Here is a 15,324-nt window from a genome sequence, read left to right as displayed (position 1 = left end):
TTCTCTACCATAAGCAGCCTACAAATGTCACTTTAGAGAATTTGGCAGTACGTCCAACCGCCTCCCGCCCGCAGACCATATGTAAGAACGCCAACCCTGTCACTCCACATCCGGCTTCTTCACCTACAGGATTGTCTGAGACCAGCCACCCAGTCAGCTGATAAAACTGTGGGTTTGCAAAACCAAAGAATTTCTGCACAAACTGTCAGAAACTGTCTCAGGGAAGCTCATGTGCATGCTCGTTGTCCTGACCTGTCTGCAGTTTGGTGTTGTAACAGACTTCAATGGGCAAATGCTCACCTTCGATGGCCACTGGCATGCTGGACAAGTGTGTTCCTTCACAGGTGAAATCCCAGTTTCAACTGTACCGGGCAAATGCCAGACAGCGTGTAAGGCATTGTGTGGGTTTGCTGAAGTCAATGTTGTGAACAGAGTGCCCCGTGGTGGTGGGGTTATGGTAGGGGCAGGCTAAAGCTACAGACAACAAACACAATTGCATTTTATTGATGGCAATTTGAATGCACAGATATACCATGAGGTGATCATTAAGTTGATTGTCATGCCATTCATCTGCCGCCATCACCTCATGTTTCAGCATGATAATGCACGGCACCATGACGTAAAGATCTGTACACAATTCCTGCAAGCTTAAAAATGTCCATGGCCTGCATACACTCAGACATGCCACCCATTGAACATGTTTGGGATGCTCTGGATCGACATGTACAACATTGTGTTCCAGTTCCCGCCAATAACCAGCAACTTCGCACAGCCATTGAAGAGGAGTTGGACAACATTCTACAGGCCACAATCAACAGCTTGGTCAACTATGCAAAGGAGATGTGTCTCGCTGCATGAGGCAAATGGTGGTCACACCAGACACTGACTGGTTTTGATCCCCAACCTTGTTCGTAAGGTACAGTTGAAGTCGGAAGTTTACATACACTTAGGTTGGAGTCATTAAAACTAATTTTTCAACCACTCCACAAATTTCTTGTTAAACTATAGTTTTGGCAAATCGGTTAGGACATCTACTTTGTGCATGACACAAGTAATTTTTCCAACAATTGTTTACAGACAGATTCTCACTATCAATTCCAGTGGGTCAGAAGATCACATACACTAAATTGACTGTGCCTTTAAACAGCTTGGAAAATACTAGAAAATTATGTAATGGCTTTAGAAGCTTCTGAAAGGCTAATTGACATCATTTGAGTCAATTGGAGGTGTATTTGTGGATGTATTTCTAGGCCTACCTTCAAACTCAGTGCCTCCTTGCTTGAAATCATGAGAAAATCAAAAGAAAATCAGCCAAGATCTCAGAAAAAAAGAACTTGTAGACATCCACAAGTCTGGTTCATCCTTGGGAGCAATTTCCAAACGCCTGAAGGTACAAACAATAGTACTGTACAAACAATAGTACGCAAGTATAAACACCATGGGACCACGCAGGTGACATCCCGCTCAGGAAGGAGACACGTTCTGTCTCCTAGAGATGAACGTACCTTGGTGCGAAAAGTGCAAATCAATCCTAGAACAACAGCATAGGACCATGTGAAGATGCTGGAGGAAACAGGCAAAAAAGTATCTATGTCCACATAGAAAAACCTGAAAGGGCGCTCAGCAAGGAAGAAGCCACTGCTCCAAAACCGCCATAAAAAAGCCAGACTATGGTTTGCAACTGCACCACATGGGGACAAAGATCGTACTTTTTGGAGAAATGTCCTCTGGTCTGATGAAACAAAAATTGAACTGTTTGGCCATAATGACCATCATTATGTTTGGAGGAAAAAGGGGGAGGCTTGCAAGCCAAAGAACACCATCCCAACCATGAAGCACGGGGGTGGCAGCATCATGTTGTGGGGGTGCTTTGCTGCAGGAGGTACTGGTGCACTTCACAAAATAAATGGCATCATGAGGGAGGGAAATTATGTGGATAAATTGAAGCAACATCTCAAGACAATCAGTCAAGAAGTTAAAACTTGGTCGCAAATGGGTCTTCCAAATGGACAATGACCCCAAGCATACTTCCAAAGTTGTGGCAAAATGGCTTAAGGACAAGAAAGTCAAGGTATTGGAGTGGCCATCACAAAGCCCTGACCTCAATCCCATAGAAAATTTGTGGGCAGAATTGAAAATGGGGTTGAGGTCAGGGCTCTGTGCGGGCCAGTCATCTTCTTCCACACCGATTTTGACAAAACATTTCTGTATGGACCTCGCTTTGTGCACACGGGCATTGTCATGCTGAAACAGGAAATGGCCATCAAACTGTGGCCACAAAGTTGGAAGCACAGAATCGCCTAGAATGTAATTGTATGCGGTAGCGTTAAGATTTCGCTTCACCTGAACCAAGGGGCATAGACCAAACATGAAAAAACAGCCTCAGTAGATTATTCCTCCTCAACCAAACTTAACAGCTGGCACTATGCATTGGCACAGGTAGAGTTCTCCTGGCATCCGCCAAACCCAGATTTTTCCGTCAGACTGTCAGATGGTTAAGCATGATTCATCACTCCAGAGTACGCATTTCTGCTGCTCCAGGGTCCAATGGCGGCGAGTTTTACACCACTCCAGCTGATGCTTGGCATTGCGCATGGTGATCTTAGGCTTGTTTGCGGCTGCTCGGCCATGGAAACGCATTTCATGAAGCTCCCGACGAACAGTTATTGTGCTGATGTTGCTTCCAGACGCAGTTTGAGTGTCACAACCAAGGACAGACGATTGTTGAGCACTACGCACTCCAGCGGTCCCGTTCTATGAGCTTGTGTGGCCTAACTCTTCGCGGCTGAGCCGTTATTGCGCCTAGACGTTTCCACTTCACAACAACAACATTTACAGTTGACCCGGGCAGCTTTAGCAGGGTAGAAACTTGACTTACTGACTTGTTAAGGTGGCATCCTATGACGGTGAAACGTTCAAAGTCACTGAGCTCTTCAGTTAGGCCATTCTACTGCCAATGTTTGTCTATGGAGATCAGGGTGTGGGTGAAACAGCCAAATCCACATACAGTACACCAGTCAAAAGTTTGGACACACCTACTCATTCAAGGGTTCTTCTTTATTTGTTCTATTTTCTACATTGTAGAATAATAGTTAATACATTAAAACAATGAAATAACACATGGAATCATGTAGTAACCAAAAGTGTTAAATCAAAATATATTTCATATGACATTCTTCAAAGTAGCCACCCTTTGCCTTGATGACAGCTTTTTACACGCTTGGCATTCTCTCAACCAGCTTCATGAGATAGGCACCTGGAATGCATTTCAATTAACAGGTGAGCCTTGTTGAAAGGTAATTTGTGGAATTTCTTTCCTTCTTAATCAGTTTGTGCCAACCAGTCATGTTGTGACAACGTATGGGTGGAATACAGAAAATATCCCTATTTGGTAAAAGACCAAGTCCATATTATGGCAAGAAGAGCTCAAATAAGCAAAAAGAAACGGCAGTCCATCATTACTTTAAAACATGAAGGTCAGTCAATCCGGAACATTTCAAGAACTTTGAAAGTTTCTTCAAGTGCAGTCGCAAAACCATCAAGTGCTATGACGAAACTGGCTCTCATGAGGACCGCCACAGGAAAGGAAGTCCCAGAGTTACATCTGCTGCAGAGGATAAGTTCATTTGAATTACCAGCCAAGTAACAGACATCTCAAAATCAACTGTTCAGAGGTGAAACAGGCCTTCATGGTCAAATTGCTGCAAAGAAATGACTACTAAAGGCCACCAATAAGAAGAGACTTGCTTGTGCCAAGAAACACAGACTGGTGAAAATGAGTCCAAATTTGAGATTTTTGTTTCCTTAGCAAAAAAATGTCCTCCACAATCACCCGACCTCAACCCAATTGAGATGGTTTGGGATGAGTTGGACCGCAGAGTGTAGGAAAAGCAGCCAACAGGTGCCAGCATATGTTGGAAGTCCTTCAAGACTGTTGGAAAAGCATTCCAGGTGAAGCTGGTTGAGAGAATGCCAAGAGTGTGCAAAGCTGTCATCTAGGCAAAGCTGTCATCTAGGTGGCTATTTGAAAAATTTCAAATATATTTTGATTTGATTCACACTATTTGTTACTACATGATTCCATGTGTTATTCTACAATGTTGAAAATAGTAAACATTTACCAAAAACCCTTAAATGAGTAGGTGTCCAAACTTTTGACTGGTACTGTACATTCACATATATATATATATCTTGTATTACCTCGACTAACCTGTACCCCCGCACATCGGTACTGGTACCCCCTGTATATAGCCTTGTTACTGTTATTTGATTTTGTTACTTTTGTTACATTGTTGGTTAAGGGCTTGTAAGTAAGCATTTCACAGTAAGATCTACACCTGTTGTATTCGGCGCATGTGAGAAATTACATTTGATATGCAGGAAAGAGTGTACAAGGCGGTATTGAATTTGTCACTTTATGTCACCTTGATAACTCCAATGTCTCAAACTGTGCACCTACGTTATAAGCTTTCATAGGCTAGGCTGTAGCAACCTCATGATGGGTATAGGGCAAATTTGAGTATCAGTAGCCTAAACCTATTGATGTTACATTGAGCTGGGTGAATGGAATATGAATGACAGTCATTAAATAGGATGTGATAGAAATAAGGCGAGCCATAAAACAAATAAAATTGCCACTTTGTACAATGCCAAGGATTATATGCACAATATGTAAAGTGTGTAGTGTTTAGTAATCTGTTGATCACTACATTCTGCAGTGAGGAACAATGGAATCTACAGTGTGGGACCTTGACTCTTGTCTGAAGTTGTTTCCTTTAAGAAATATGTCATGAGGCATAAGGAACTGAAACATGCCTTTGCCATGAGTTGAGGGCGATTCATCTGACAAACGTATGACCATCAAAGAAATGTCCCGATCCGTCTATATTCCAACAGATATAGGGCGAGAGCGCAATGCACCTTGAGGAAACATGCAGTGCGACGAAAGCCGTTTTCCCTCCAAGCGGCTTGAGAACACAGAGAAACGGGCTACGTCTTTGTATTGCACTGAGTATGGTGGCAGATGAAAGTGTACAATCTATGGAAGCAGATCACAGGAACACGTTTTGCAATGTGATAGAAGGGAGCGAGTAGCCTAGCAACACTTCAAAGCAGCTACTGTGTGGAGGGGCATTACCCATAGCATAGTCAGAGCATAGCATTAGACCACAAGATCAAATAAAGTACAGACGGAGCACTGGATGGTCAGCTTTTAGTCCATTGTATGAAGGTTATGTTGCATATTCCTGTTTGATTTGTACTTTCCCTTCTCCAAAAACATTACTGTATCTGAAAGATATCTAGTGTATTAGTAAGCGATAGGCCTATGTATTTTTTAGATTTAGCCTACTGTGTAGGTAGCCTAGATATTTCATAATTCACCACATTGGATTTTCCTGCCTTAAAATGAGACCAATGGATTGTGATCTTACCTTTGTTAAGAACAGAGTAGAAACAACAGATTGTAATGCAGAGATGAAAATATACAGAAGCCTGTTATCAGAGAGGTACATACACTAGTGAGCAAGGTAGTGACGATTTCAGCAGACAGTCCAGTGTGGTTAAATTGTGCGCCACAGTGCAACGGCTTGTGACCATTTGTTTTTGTACAGTCTCAGTATCGGATTTGAATATAGAGGACAGGCCTATCTCATTGGCCTTCTCATTATTAGATTTGCTTACTAACAGACAAACACTAGCACTGTGGCACACAACATCCTGGTATTCCAATGAGGTGTTCCAGTTGCCTGGAATTCCAATGCAGGCACACAATTCAAACCAGGCAATCTGAGGAATTCAACTGTATTTTTTCCCTGTCCTCCATTGCTAAAGAAAACGAAGGACTGCCCACTAGGTCACAGATTTCACAAATTTAAACAGCAATCATTGACAAACTACAACTCTGGTACACTACATCAATATTTCTAATGTACTGTGGCTCAATGCAACCTGTCAATAATAATGAATTGTTCCATCCCCCATTATCTCAAATGTCATTATGAGCTGAAATACAGCCAATACTGGATAAGAAAACAAAACCCCAAAACCAGCTAATCAAGGGCTTTTCCTAAATAGTGTACTCTGAGCGAGTGTAGGCATCATTCATTTTGCGCTTTTCTTCCCTTTTTCCCTTGAAATACGTAGCTTCTGTATTAATAATGTGATGAATACGTAACTGTAACCGCCATGTGTGTAAACAGTTAAGCCAGAGCTCGGCCTCCACTTTCAATACAAGAATAACATGTGACATCACTTAAGTTCCACAGGGTTAGCGGCACGAGGAGAGGCCAAAGAAAGTTGCTTTTGTGCTTATGGACTGGGAGTTTGAAGCATTTTGCCTATATTAGCACATTTTATATGGGCACACTAGAAGGTTCCTGCTTTCAAAAGCATAAGACAAAGTTCTTCGCAATCCATTTTATTTCTCAATCAAGCCTGTCTCACATGCTTCTGTTCTGACTGGGAGACCAAAATAGGACAGATGTCACAGACCAGAAACGACACAAACAAGCAGGATGAAAACAAGCAGGATGAAAACAGTCACTTCAAAAATGTCTTCCCATCTGAGTCCGTCTTGCCGTCAGCCCTTCCTTCCTGCTGGCTCGGTTCAAAAAGCATCCTGACTAGAGAGAGAAACAAGCAATGTCTGTCTCTCTGGGCCTCCCGGGCTCCTGTCTTCACCTTCTCCACACCGCCTTTTCACTTAGATATTACTAGCCACTGTTTGACTACTATGCTAATCCCATGCTAAGTTCAGCACACAAGGACACTGTCTGAGCTCTGAGGTAGGCCTGGCATTTGAGCTATGTGATTCACTGGCAGCTAGAGGTCTTGATGACTGTGTGTGACTGTTCATGGCCTTTGCCTTTTTGCACCTGCCTAAACAATTACAAGGAGCTGACAAGTCTGACTCATTGTCTCTTCTTGGATGGCTGCTGCATCTTAGACACTAGCGGCGGCTGTACAGCCGATTAGAGACACATTTTCAGCCAGGTATTTTTACCACTTAAATTAACCAGGCTAATTTTCTATAGAACTCGCCAGCTTGTAGTCCTAAAAAACAGAGATGAGTTACCGCTGGTTCATTCAGCCATTCCTATGGAGAAAACGAATGGGTAAAGAATAGAATTTTGGGATAAGGTCTGAGGTTAACACAGACTTAGGAGATCTTATATATGTTTTGTTCTATGAGACAATCAGTCAACATGACATCAGTAGGCTACCACCTAACCCAATATTGGACTAAAGGAGCCTAATGTTACTCCTTAGCCCAAGAACCTTACATGTTCTGTTTATAGGGCGAATTGGCTCTGGAAGCTAAAACAGCGAAATACTCCATCAAAATGTCAAACGATTCTCAATTGCCTTTCGTGAACTAACACTCACATTTGACTCCTCCCCCCCTTACTAGTCCCGACTTTGTTGACAGCTAGTTTGAGAACATTTATTACTGACTGACTGATATGTGGTTGTCCCACCTCGATATCTTAAGATGCACCAACTGTAAGTTGCTCTGGAAAAGAGCATCTGCTAAATGACTAAAATGTAAATGCAAAATTGCAGTACAGTTCTAGAAACAGAAATCCCTCTTTCATATCACACCAAAATAATGTAATAAATGCTAAAATACACACTGTGCACTGTTTTAACAGTTGCAGCAGACAGTACTTTTGACTGACAACACGTTTGTGGCATCTGTCTTCCGTTTACACAGATGTTAGGAGACGCAAAAGGGTAAGTACCACAGGTAGTCCACTGTCTTCTGTTTTCCATAAACAAGCGCTGTAACATGGAAATATGGCTGTGTGGGAAGCATAACAAGGTGTGTATCAATTTAACTATTTATTTTTTATTATTATTCCTCACCACCAGTCAGAACCAGGTGTTGATGATTTCAAATCTTTGAAACCTAGGCTAATACCAAGAGGGAATGCCATCTCCAATAAGACTAATGCTGTCAGTTGCGTAAGGGGGACACTACCAGCTGAATATTTAAATGAGTGACAAGTTAAAATTCAGAAACAAAATTGCAAAGATGTGCCTAGTAAAATTCTTACAAGTTCTGGACATCTTTCAAGGAGAACTTGTGGGGACTGTGGTCAGTCCACATTTTTCAAATACTCGTTTCCTCATATCAGCGTCAACGTGTATTTTTATTTCTAGCCAGCTTGCCTTTAATGCTTACAAATACGTTCTTGCAGAATTTGGATCTGCACGGGCATAGTGGGATAACGGAGTTCACAGTTAATGCTATGGAATAACTAGTTTATGAGGCTTCCATTGTGAAGTCAGACAAACAGCACAGTGCGTAGGAAATAACAAGCATATCTTTGACAGATACACAAATCAAATTTTATTGGTCACATACACATATTTAGCAGATGTTATTGCAGGTGTAGCGAAATACTTGTGTTCCTATCTTACAATACACACAAATCTAAAAGTGAAAGAATGGAATGAAGAAATATATACAGTACCAGTCAAACATTTAAGAAGACCCACTCATTCAAGGGTTTCTTTATTTATACTATTTTCTACATTGTAGAATAATAGTGAAGACATCAGAACTATGAAATAAGACATATGGAATCAAGTAGTAACCAAAAAAAGTGTTAAACAAATGTAAATATATTTTATATTTGAGATTCTTCAAAGTAGCCACCCTTTGCCTTGACAGCTTTGCACACTCTTGGCATTCTCTCAACCAGCTTCACCTGGAATGCATTTCCAACAGTCTTGAAGGAGTTCCCACATATGCTGAGTACTTGTTGGCAGCTTTTCCTTCACTCCACGGTCCAACTTATCCCAAACTATCTCAATTGGGTTGAGGTTGAGTGATTGTGGAGGCCAGGTCATCTGATGCAGCCCTCCATCACATTCCTTCTTGATAAAATAGCCCTTGCACAGCCTGGAGACGTTGGGTCATTGTCCTGTTTAAAAACAAATGATAGTCCCATGCTGTGGTAGCCACGCTGGTAAGTGTGCCTTGATTTCTAAATAACTCTAACAGTGCCACCAGCAAAGCACACCTCAATGCTTTACGGTGAGAACTACACAAGCAAAGATCATCCCTTCACCTACTCTACGTTTCACAAAGACAGCGGTTGGAACCAGAAATCTCAATTTTGGACTCCACCAGTTTTTTCCACCGATCTAATGTCCATTGCTCGTGTTTATTGGCCCAAGCAAGTCTCTTCTTATTGGTGTCCTTTAGTAGTGGTTTCTATGCAGCAATTCGACCATGAAGGCCTGATTAACAGTCTCCTCTGAGCAGTTGATGTTGAGATGTGTCTGTTACTTGAACTCTGTGAAGCATATATTTGGGATGCAATTTCTGAGGCTGGTAACTCGAACTTATCCTCTGCAGCAGAGGTAGCTCTGGGTCTTCCTTACCTGTGGCGATCCTCATGAGAGCCAATTTCATCGTAGCGCTTGATGGTTTTTGCAACTGCACTTGAAGAAACTTTCAAAGTTCATGAAATTTTGCAGATTGACTGACCTTCATGTCCTAAAGTAATGATGGACTGTCATTTCTCTTTGCTTATTTGAGCTGTTCTTGCCATAATATGTACTTGGTCTTTTACCAAATAGGGCTATCTTCTGTATTCCACCCCTACCTTGTCACAACACAACTGTTTGTTACGGAAAACAAAAATCCACAAAACACACCTGTTATTTGAAATGCATTCCAAGTGACTACCTCATGAAGATGGTTGAGAAAATGCCAAGAGTGTGCAAAGTTGTCATCAAGGCAAAGGGTGGCTACTTCGAAGAATCTGAAATATAAAATATTTTTGGATTTGTTTAACAATTTTTGGCTTACTACATGATTCCATATTTCATAGTTTTGATGTCTTCACTATTATTCTACAATTTAAATCAATCTTTAAAAAATAAAACAAATACCCTTGATTGAGTAGGTGTGTCAACTTGACTGGTACTATATACAGTGGGGAGAACAAGTATTTGATACACTGCCGATTTTGCAGGTTTTCCTACTTACAAAGCATGTAGAGGTCTGTAATTTTTATCATAGGTACACTTCAACTATGAGAGACGGAATCTAAAACAAAAATCCAGAAAATCACATTGTATGATTTTTAAGTAATTAATTTGCATTTTATTGCATGACATAAGTATTTGATACATCAGAAAAGCAGAACTTAATATTTGGTACAGAAACCTTAGTTTGCAATTACAGAGATCATACGTTTCCTGTAGTTCTTGACCAGGTTTGCACACACTGCAGCAGGGATTTTGGCCCACTCCTCCATACAGACCTTCTCCAGATCCTTCAGGTTTCGGGGCTGTCGCTGGGCAATACGGACTTTCGGCTCCCTCCAAAGATTTTCTATTGGGTTCAGGTCTGGAGACTGGCTAGGCCACTCCAGGACCTTGAGATGCTTCTTACGGAGCCACTCCTTAGTTGCCCTGGCTGTGTGTTTCGGGTCGTTGTCATGCTGGAAGACCCAGCCACGACCCATCTTCAATGCTCTTACTGAGGGAAGGAGGTTGTTGGTCAAGATCTCGCGATACATGGCCCCATCCATCCTCCCTTCAATACGGTGCAGTCGTCCTGTCCCCTTTGCAGAAAAGCATCCCCAAAGAATGATGTTTCCACCTCCATGCTTCACGGTTGGGATGGTGTTCTTGGGGTTGTACTCATCCTTCTACTTCCTCCAAACACGGCGAGTGGAGTTTAGAGCAAAAAGCTCTATTTTTGTCTCATCAGACCACATGACCTTCTCCCATTCCTCCTCTGGATCATCCAGATGGTCATTGGCAAACTTCAGACGGGCCTGGACATGCGCTGGCTTGAGCAGGGGGACCTTGCGTGCGCTGCAGGATTTTAATCCATGACGGCGTAGTGTGTTACTAATGGTTTTCTTTGAGACTGTGGTCCCAGCTCTCTTCAGGTCATTGACCAGGTCCTGCCGTGTAGTTCTGGGCTGATCCCTCACATTCCTCATGATCATTGATGCCCCACGAGGTGAGATCTTGCATGGAGCCCCAGACCGAGGGTGATTGACCGTCATCTTGAACTTCTTCCATTTTCTAATAATTGTGCCAACAGTTGTTGCCTTCTCACCAAGCTGCTTGGCTATTGTCCTGTAGCCCATCCCAGCCTTGTACAGGTCTACAATTTATCCCTGATGTCCTTACACAGCTCTCTGGTCTTGGCCATTGTGGAGAGGTTGGAGTCTGTTTGATTGAGTGTGTGGACAGGTGTCTTTTATACAGGTAACGAGTTCAAACAGGTGCAGTTAATACAGGTAATGAGTGGAGAACAGGAGGGCTTCTTAAAGAAAAACTAACAGGTCTGTGAGAGCCGGAATTCTTACTGGTTGGTAGGTGATCAAATACTTATGTCATGCAATAAAATGCAAATTAATTAATTAAAAATCATACAATGTGATTTTCTGGATTTTTGTTTTAGATTCCTTCTCTCACAGTTGAAGTGTACCTATGATAAAAATTACAGACCTCTACATGCTTTGTAAGTGGGAAAACCTGCAAAATTGTCAGTGTATCAAATACTTGTTCTCCCCACTGTATATATATATATATATAGTGCATTCGGAAAGTCTTCAGACCTCTTGACTTTTCCCAAATGTTGTTACGTTACAGCCTTATTCTAAAATTGATTAAATAGTTCCCCCCCCCCCCCCCCCTCAATCTACACACAATACCCCATAATGACAAAGCAAAAACAGTTTTTCAAATTTGTCTAGTTGGATGGGGAGCATCGCTGCACAGCTATTTTCAGGTCTCTCCAGAGATGTTCGATCGGCTTCAAGTCCGGGCTCTGGCTGGGCCACTCAAGTACATTCAGAGACTTGTCCCGAAGCCACTCCTGCGTTGTCTTGGCTGTGTGCTTAGGGTCGTATCCTGTTGGAAGGTGAACCTTCACCCCAGTCTGAGGTGCTGAGCACTCTGGAGTAGATTTTCATCAAGGATCTCTGTACTCTGCTCCGTTCATTTTTTACCTAGATCCTGACTAGTCTCCCAGTCTGTCAGAGTTACCATCGGGTGCTTGGTCACCTCCCTGACCAAGGCCCTTCTCCCTCGATAGCTCAGTTTTGGCCGGGTGGGCAGCTCTTGGAAGAGTCTTAGTGGTTCCAAACTTCTTCCATTTAAGAATGCCTCCAGGCCACTGTTCTTCGGGACCTTCAATGCTGCAGAATTTTCTTTGGTACCCTTCCCCAGATCTGTAACTCGACCCAATACTCTCTCTGAGCTCTACGTACAACTCCTTCAACCTCATGGCTTGGCTTTGACATGCACTGACAACATGCACTGACAACTCCTTATATAGACAGGTGTGTGCCTTTCCAAATTATGTCCAATCAATTGAATTTACCACAGGTGGACTAAAATCAAGTTGTAGAAACATCAAAGATGATCAATGGAAACAGGATGCACCCAATTTCAAGTCTCATAGCAAAGAGTCGGAATACTTATTTAAAGGAGAAAGGGGGATACCTCGTCAGCTGTACAACAATGCAGTAAACTGAAATGTGTCTTCCGCAAGGGAACTGTTGGTTAACTGCCTTGCTCAGGAGCAGGACGACAGATTTTTACCTTGTCAGCTCAGGGATTCTATAAATAAGGTATGTTTTTTTTTATTTGTAATACATTTGCAAACATCTCAAAAACTTGTTTTGCGCCTTGTAATTATGGGTTATTGTGTGTAGACTGAGGAATGTATTTTATTTAATACATTTCAGAATAAGGATGTAATGTAACAAAACGTGGAAAAAGTCAGGGGGTCTGAATACTTCCCGAAAGCACTGTATGTAATGGGATGTATAGACATGAACAGTATGTGGACAGAATATGGTGGCTTGGTTGACGGATAACGTAAACAGAGACATTGACACACCAATAGGTGTAGTGTGACATGGCTATAAAATTGTTTGTTTTTTTACTTATAAGGCTCATTGTTTCCTGAAGAGCTATGGAGATGAGTGACAGGCATGATGCCATATTCATTTATTGTTATGTTGTACTAATTTAGTACAAGCACATATGACTAGAATGGTATGCTCCACTATGAAACATAATGAACTGTGTAGACCTACTAGCACACGGTTAACGAGACATCAATGACAACACGTGACAGACGTTTAATTGTTTCCTCAATGTCAGATACATCAGCATGTGGCAGTGTCACTATCGCCTCGCCCACTATTTTAAGTGGTCTATCGATTTTCTAGGCCATCGTTGTGCGTATCTCTTGCTGCTAACAAACCACAGGGCGCCAGGGACAATTGCCTGGTGGTTGAAATGTACTGGAAATAATTACCCTTGCAATAAACAATAGCATGCGAAAATTTAACCGATATAGTCCACTGAACTTGATTATTGCCAACTGTCCCATGCAGCCAATTCAAGCGGCTACAGATAAGGAGTCCTGATTATTTAAGTCACCTCTAGGAGAGGCCTAAAGTGTACATCTGAAACAGTGTCTATTAATCAAAACATTTCAATTCAAGCTCAATATGCCTAATGACACACATTTAAGGTTTGTTTGGAATTGGTTCAGGCCAATAGCATTAGTGTAGGTTTTTGTTTTGTATGCCGTTTAAAAACAAATTGAGCAAATTCGTAGCCTATTTCACTGTTTGGGAAACAATATAGCCGGTTTACATTGCCGTTTGGAAAATACAGGAAACGTTCGCTCTGATGTGCTCTGAAGTCTGAATTTGTTCGTGACAAATGGCTGGGTTACTATCAAATCCTGTTATGTAAAGTAGCTGGAGATTATCTCCCAATGATAGAGCTTTACCGGGATGTAGTCAGGATACGTAACACTGTAGCCGCATGGCAACAGTAACGCAGAAACAAAGAATGTAACAATTTAGCGAAGCAGTGGTAGCGGGAAATTATAGAACACTGACAGTAGCAGAGAGGTTTCACAAATTACAACATTTTGAGATTAGCATCACTGAAGGCTAATCAAATAATTATACTGACCTGTTGCGTTCTTTCCGCCGGATTCATCATCACAGCTTGACGAAAACTGTTATCCACATAAGACGCCATTGTTTTGAAGACGCGTTAAAAACAATTAATTTGCTTATCTTGTTGACAACTTTCTAATGTTCGTGGTCTGGGTATGCACAGACCAAGCCACAATCTTTGTAACCACTTTGTTATCCACTAAGAGAACTCGTGTGCTAAAAATTGATAATTAGTCCCCACGGCCAGGCCACAATGTGAGCCTCGGGGTTTATTCTGTCCCCAAACCGATACCAGAAGGCTGCCACCGGTCCAAACAAACTTGCTATCGAGGCGCGGCTCGAAGAATCCAGAATCCAACACAGTAGATCTGTTGCTGTACAATTTGTATTATGGTAAAACGGTTCCTTTATCTAAACCGACACTAAAAGCCAATCCATTGATCTTCAGCATTTTTGCGTTTGCCACAATTTCATGTATCCGCCTTCAAAGAAAAAAGTAGAAATCTATCCTGACAGTAACCGGTTGTCCATTTTTTTAATAATAAACCTATACATGTAGAAAGGCAACCTTTAAAAAATCATTATGATAGGTTTAAAAGTGACGATGAGGCCACAGCTTTCTGCTGTATGCCGCCATGGTGACTGACACAAGGGAAAGCTCATGGGCGAGTCCATTTACAAAAATAGAGCCGGGGGACAATGCATTGTGGCCTACAAAGCTATCCTTTGTCGCCATCCAATGACAGAACCTGGAATAAAACACACAGATAGGCTACCGAAGGGGCAAATACTTATGCACATTTGGGAACAATGAATTGTTATGGACCTTAACGATGTGAAAATATCAGATTTTTTTTGTACTATTTATTGACAACATGAAACTCTATTTGACTGGAATTTCATTCTGCTTTGATATATGGAGGAAAATATCAAGTGTAGATGTAGGAAGTGGGGAAAAAGTTATATTCAATTCCATTTAATGATATTATATTTCCTTATTCTAACCACGTGTTATATTTGTATGCTTCAGTGCTGTTCAAGCTCTTCTATTCAAGAAAAATCTGTGGCCAATGGTACATTTACATTTTGTAAAATTGGAGAAGTTCAAAACAACTGGGAAATCTCCGTTTTCCAACTTCAGTGTGTTTAATTTCGCGTTCATGTGCTTTTTCGGGACTAGGAAACTCGGATATGTACGAATTGCTAACTGGTTGAACGCAACAGGTGTATAACTACAATACAGGAGGCTGCTGAGGTTTCGGAGGCTCATAATAATGTCCGGAACGGAGCTAATGGAATGGCATCAAACACCTGGAAACCATGTGTATGATGTATTTGATACCATTGCACTCACTCCGCC

At 41.8% G+C, this 15,324-nt stretch overlaps 1 protein-coding gene across 12 annotated transcripts in view; it reads right to left on the bottom strand.

The window, feature by feature from the left end:
* Positions 1 to 14,729, bottom strand: part of LOC139574464 (rap guanine nucleotide exchange factor 2-like) — a 137,400-nt gene extending 122,671 nt beyond the window's left edge. For all 12 annotated transcript variants that reach the window (XM_071399045.1, XM_071399046.1, XM_071399051.1 and 9 more), the window contains exon 1: positions 13,978 to 14,729. In XM_071399045.1, coding sequence (XP_071255146.1) covers positions 13,978 to 14,046 — 69 coding nt within the window. In that variant the 5' untranslated portion in view covers positions 14,047 to 14,729. The remainder of the gene's footprint in view (positions 1 to 13,977) is intronic.
* Between the last annotated feature and the right edge of the window lie 595 nt (positions 14,730 to 15,324).

The sequence above is a fragment of the Salvelinus alpinus genome, chromosome 4, assembly GCF_045679555.1.
Source record: "Salvelinus alpinus chromosome 4, SLU_Salpinus.1, whole genome shotgun sequence".
Taxonomy (NCBI): Eukaryota; Metazoa; Chordata; class Actinopteri; order Salmoniformes; family Salmonidae; genus Salvelinus; species Salvelinus alpinus.
The sequence above is the reverse complement of the archived record's forward strand: the minus strand, read 5'-3'. Positions and strand labels throughout refer to the sequence as shown.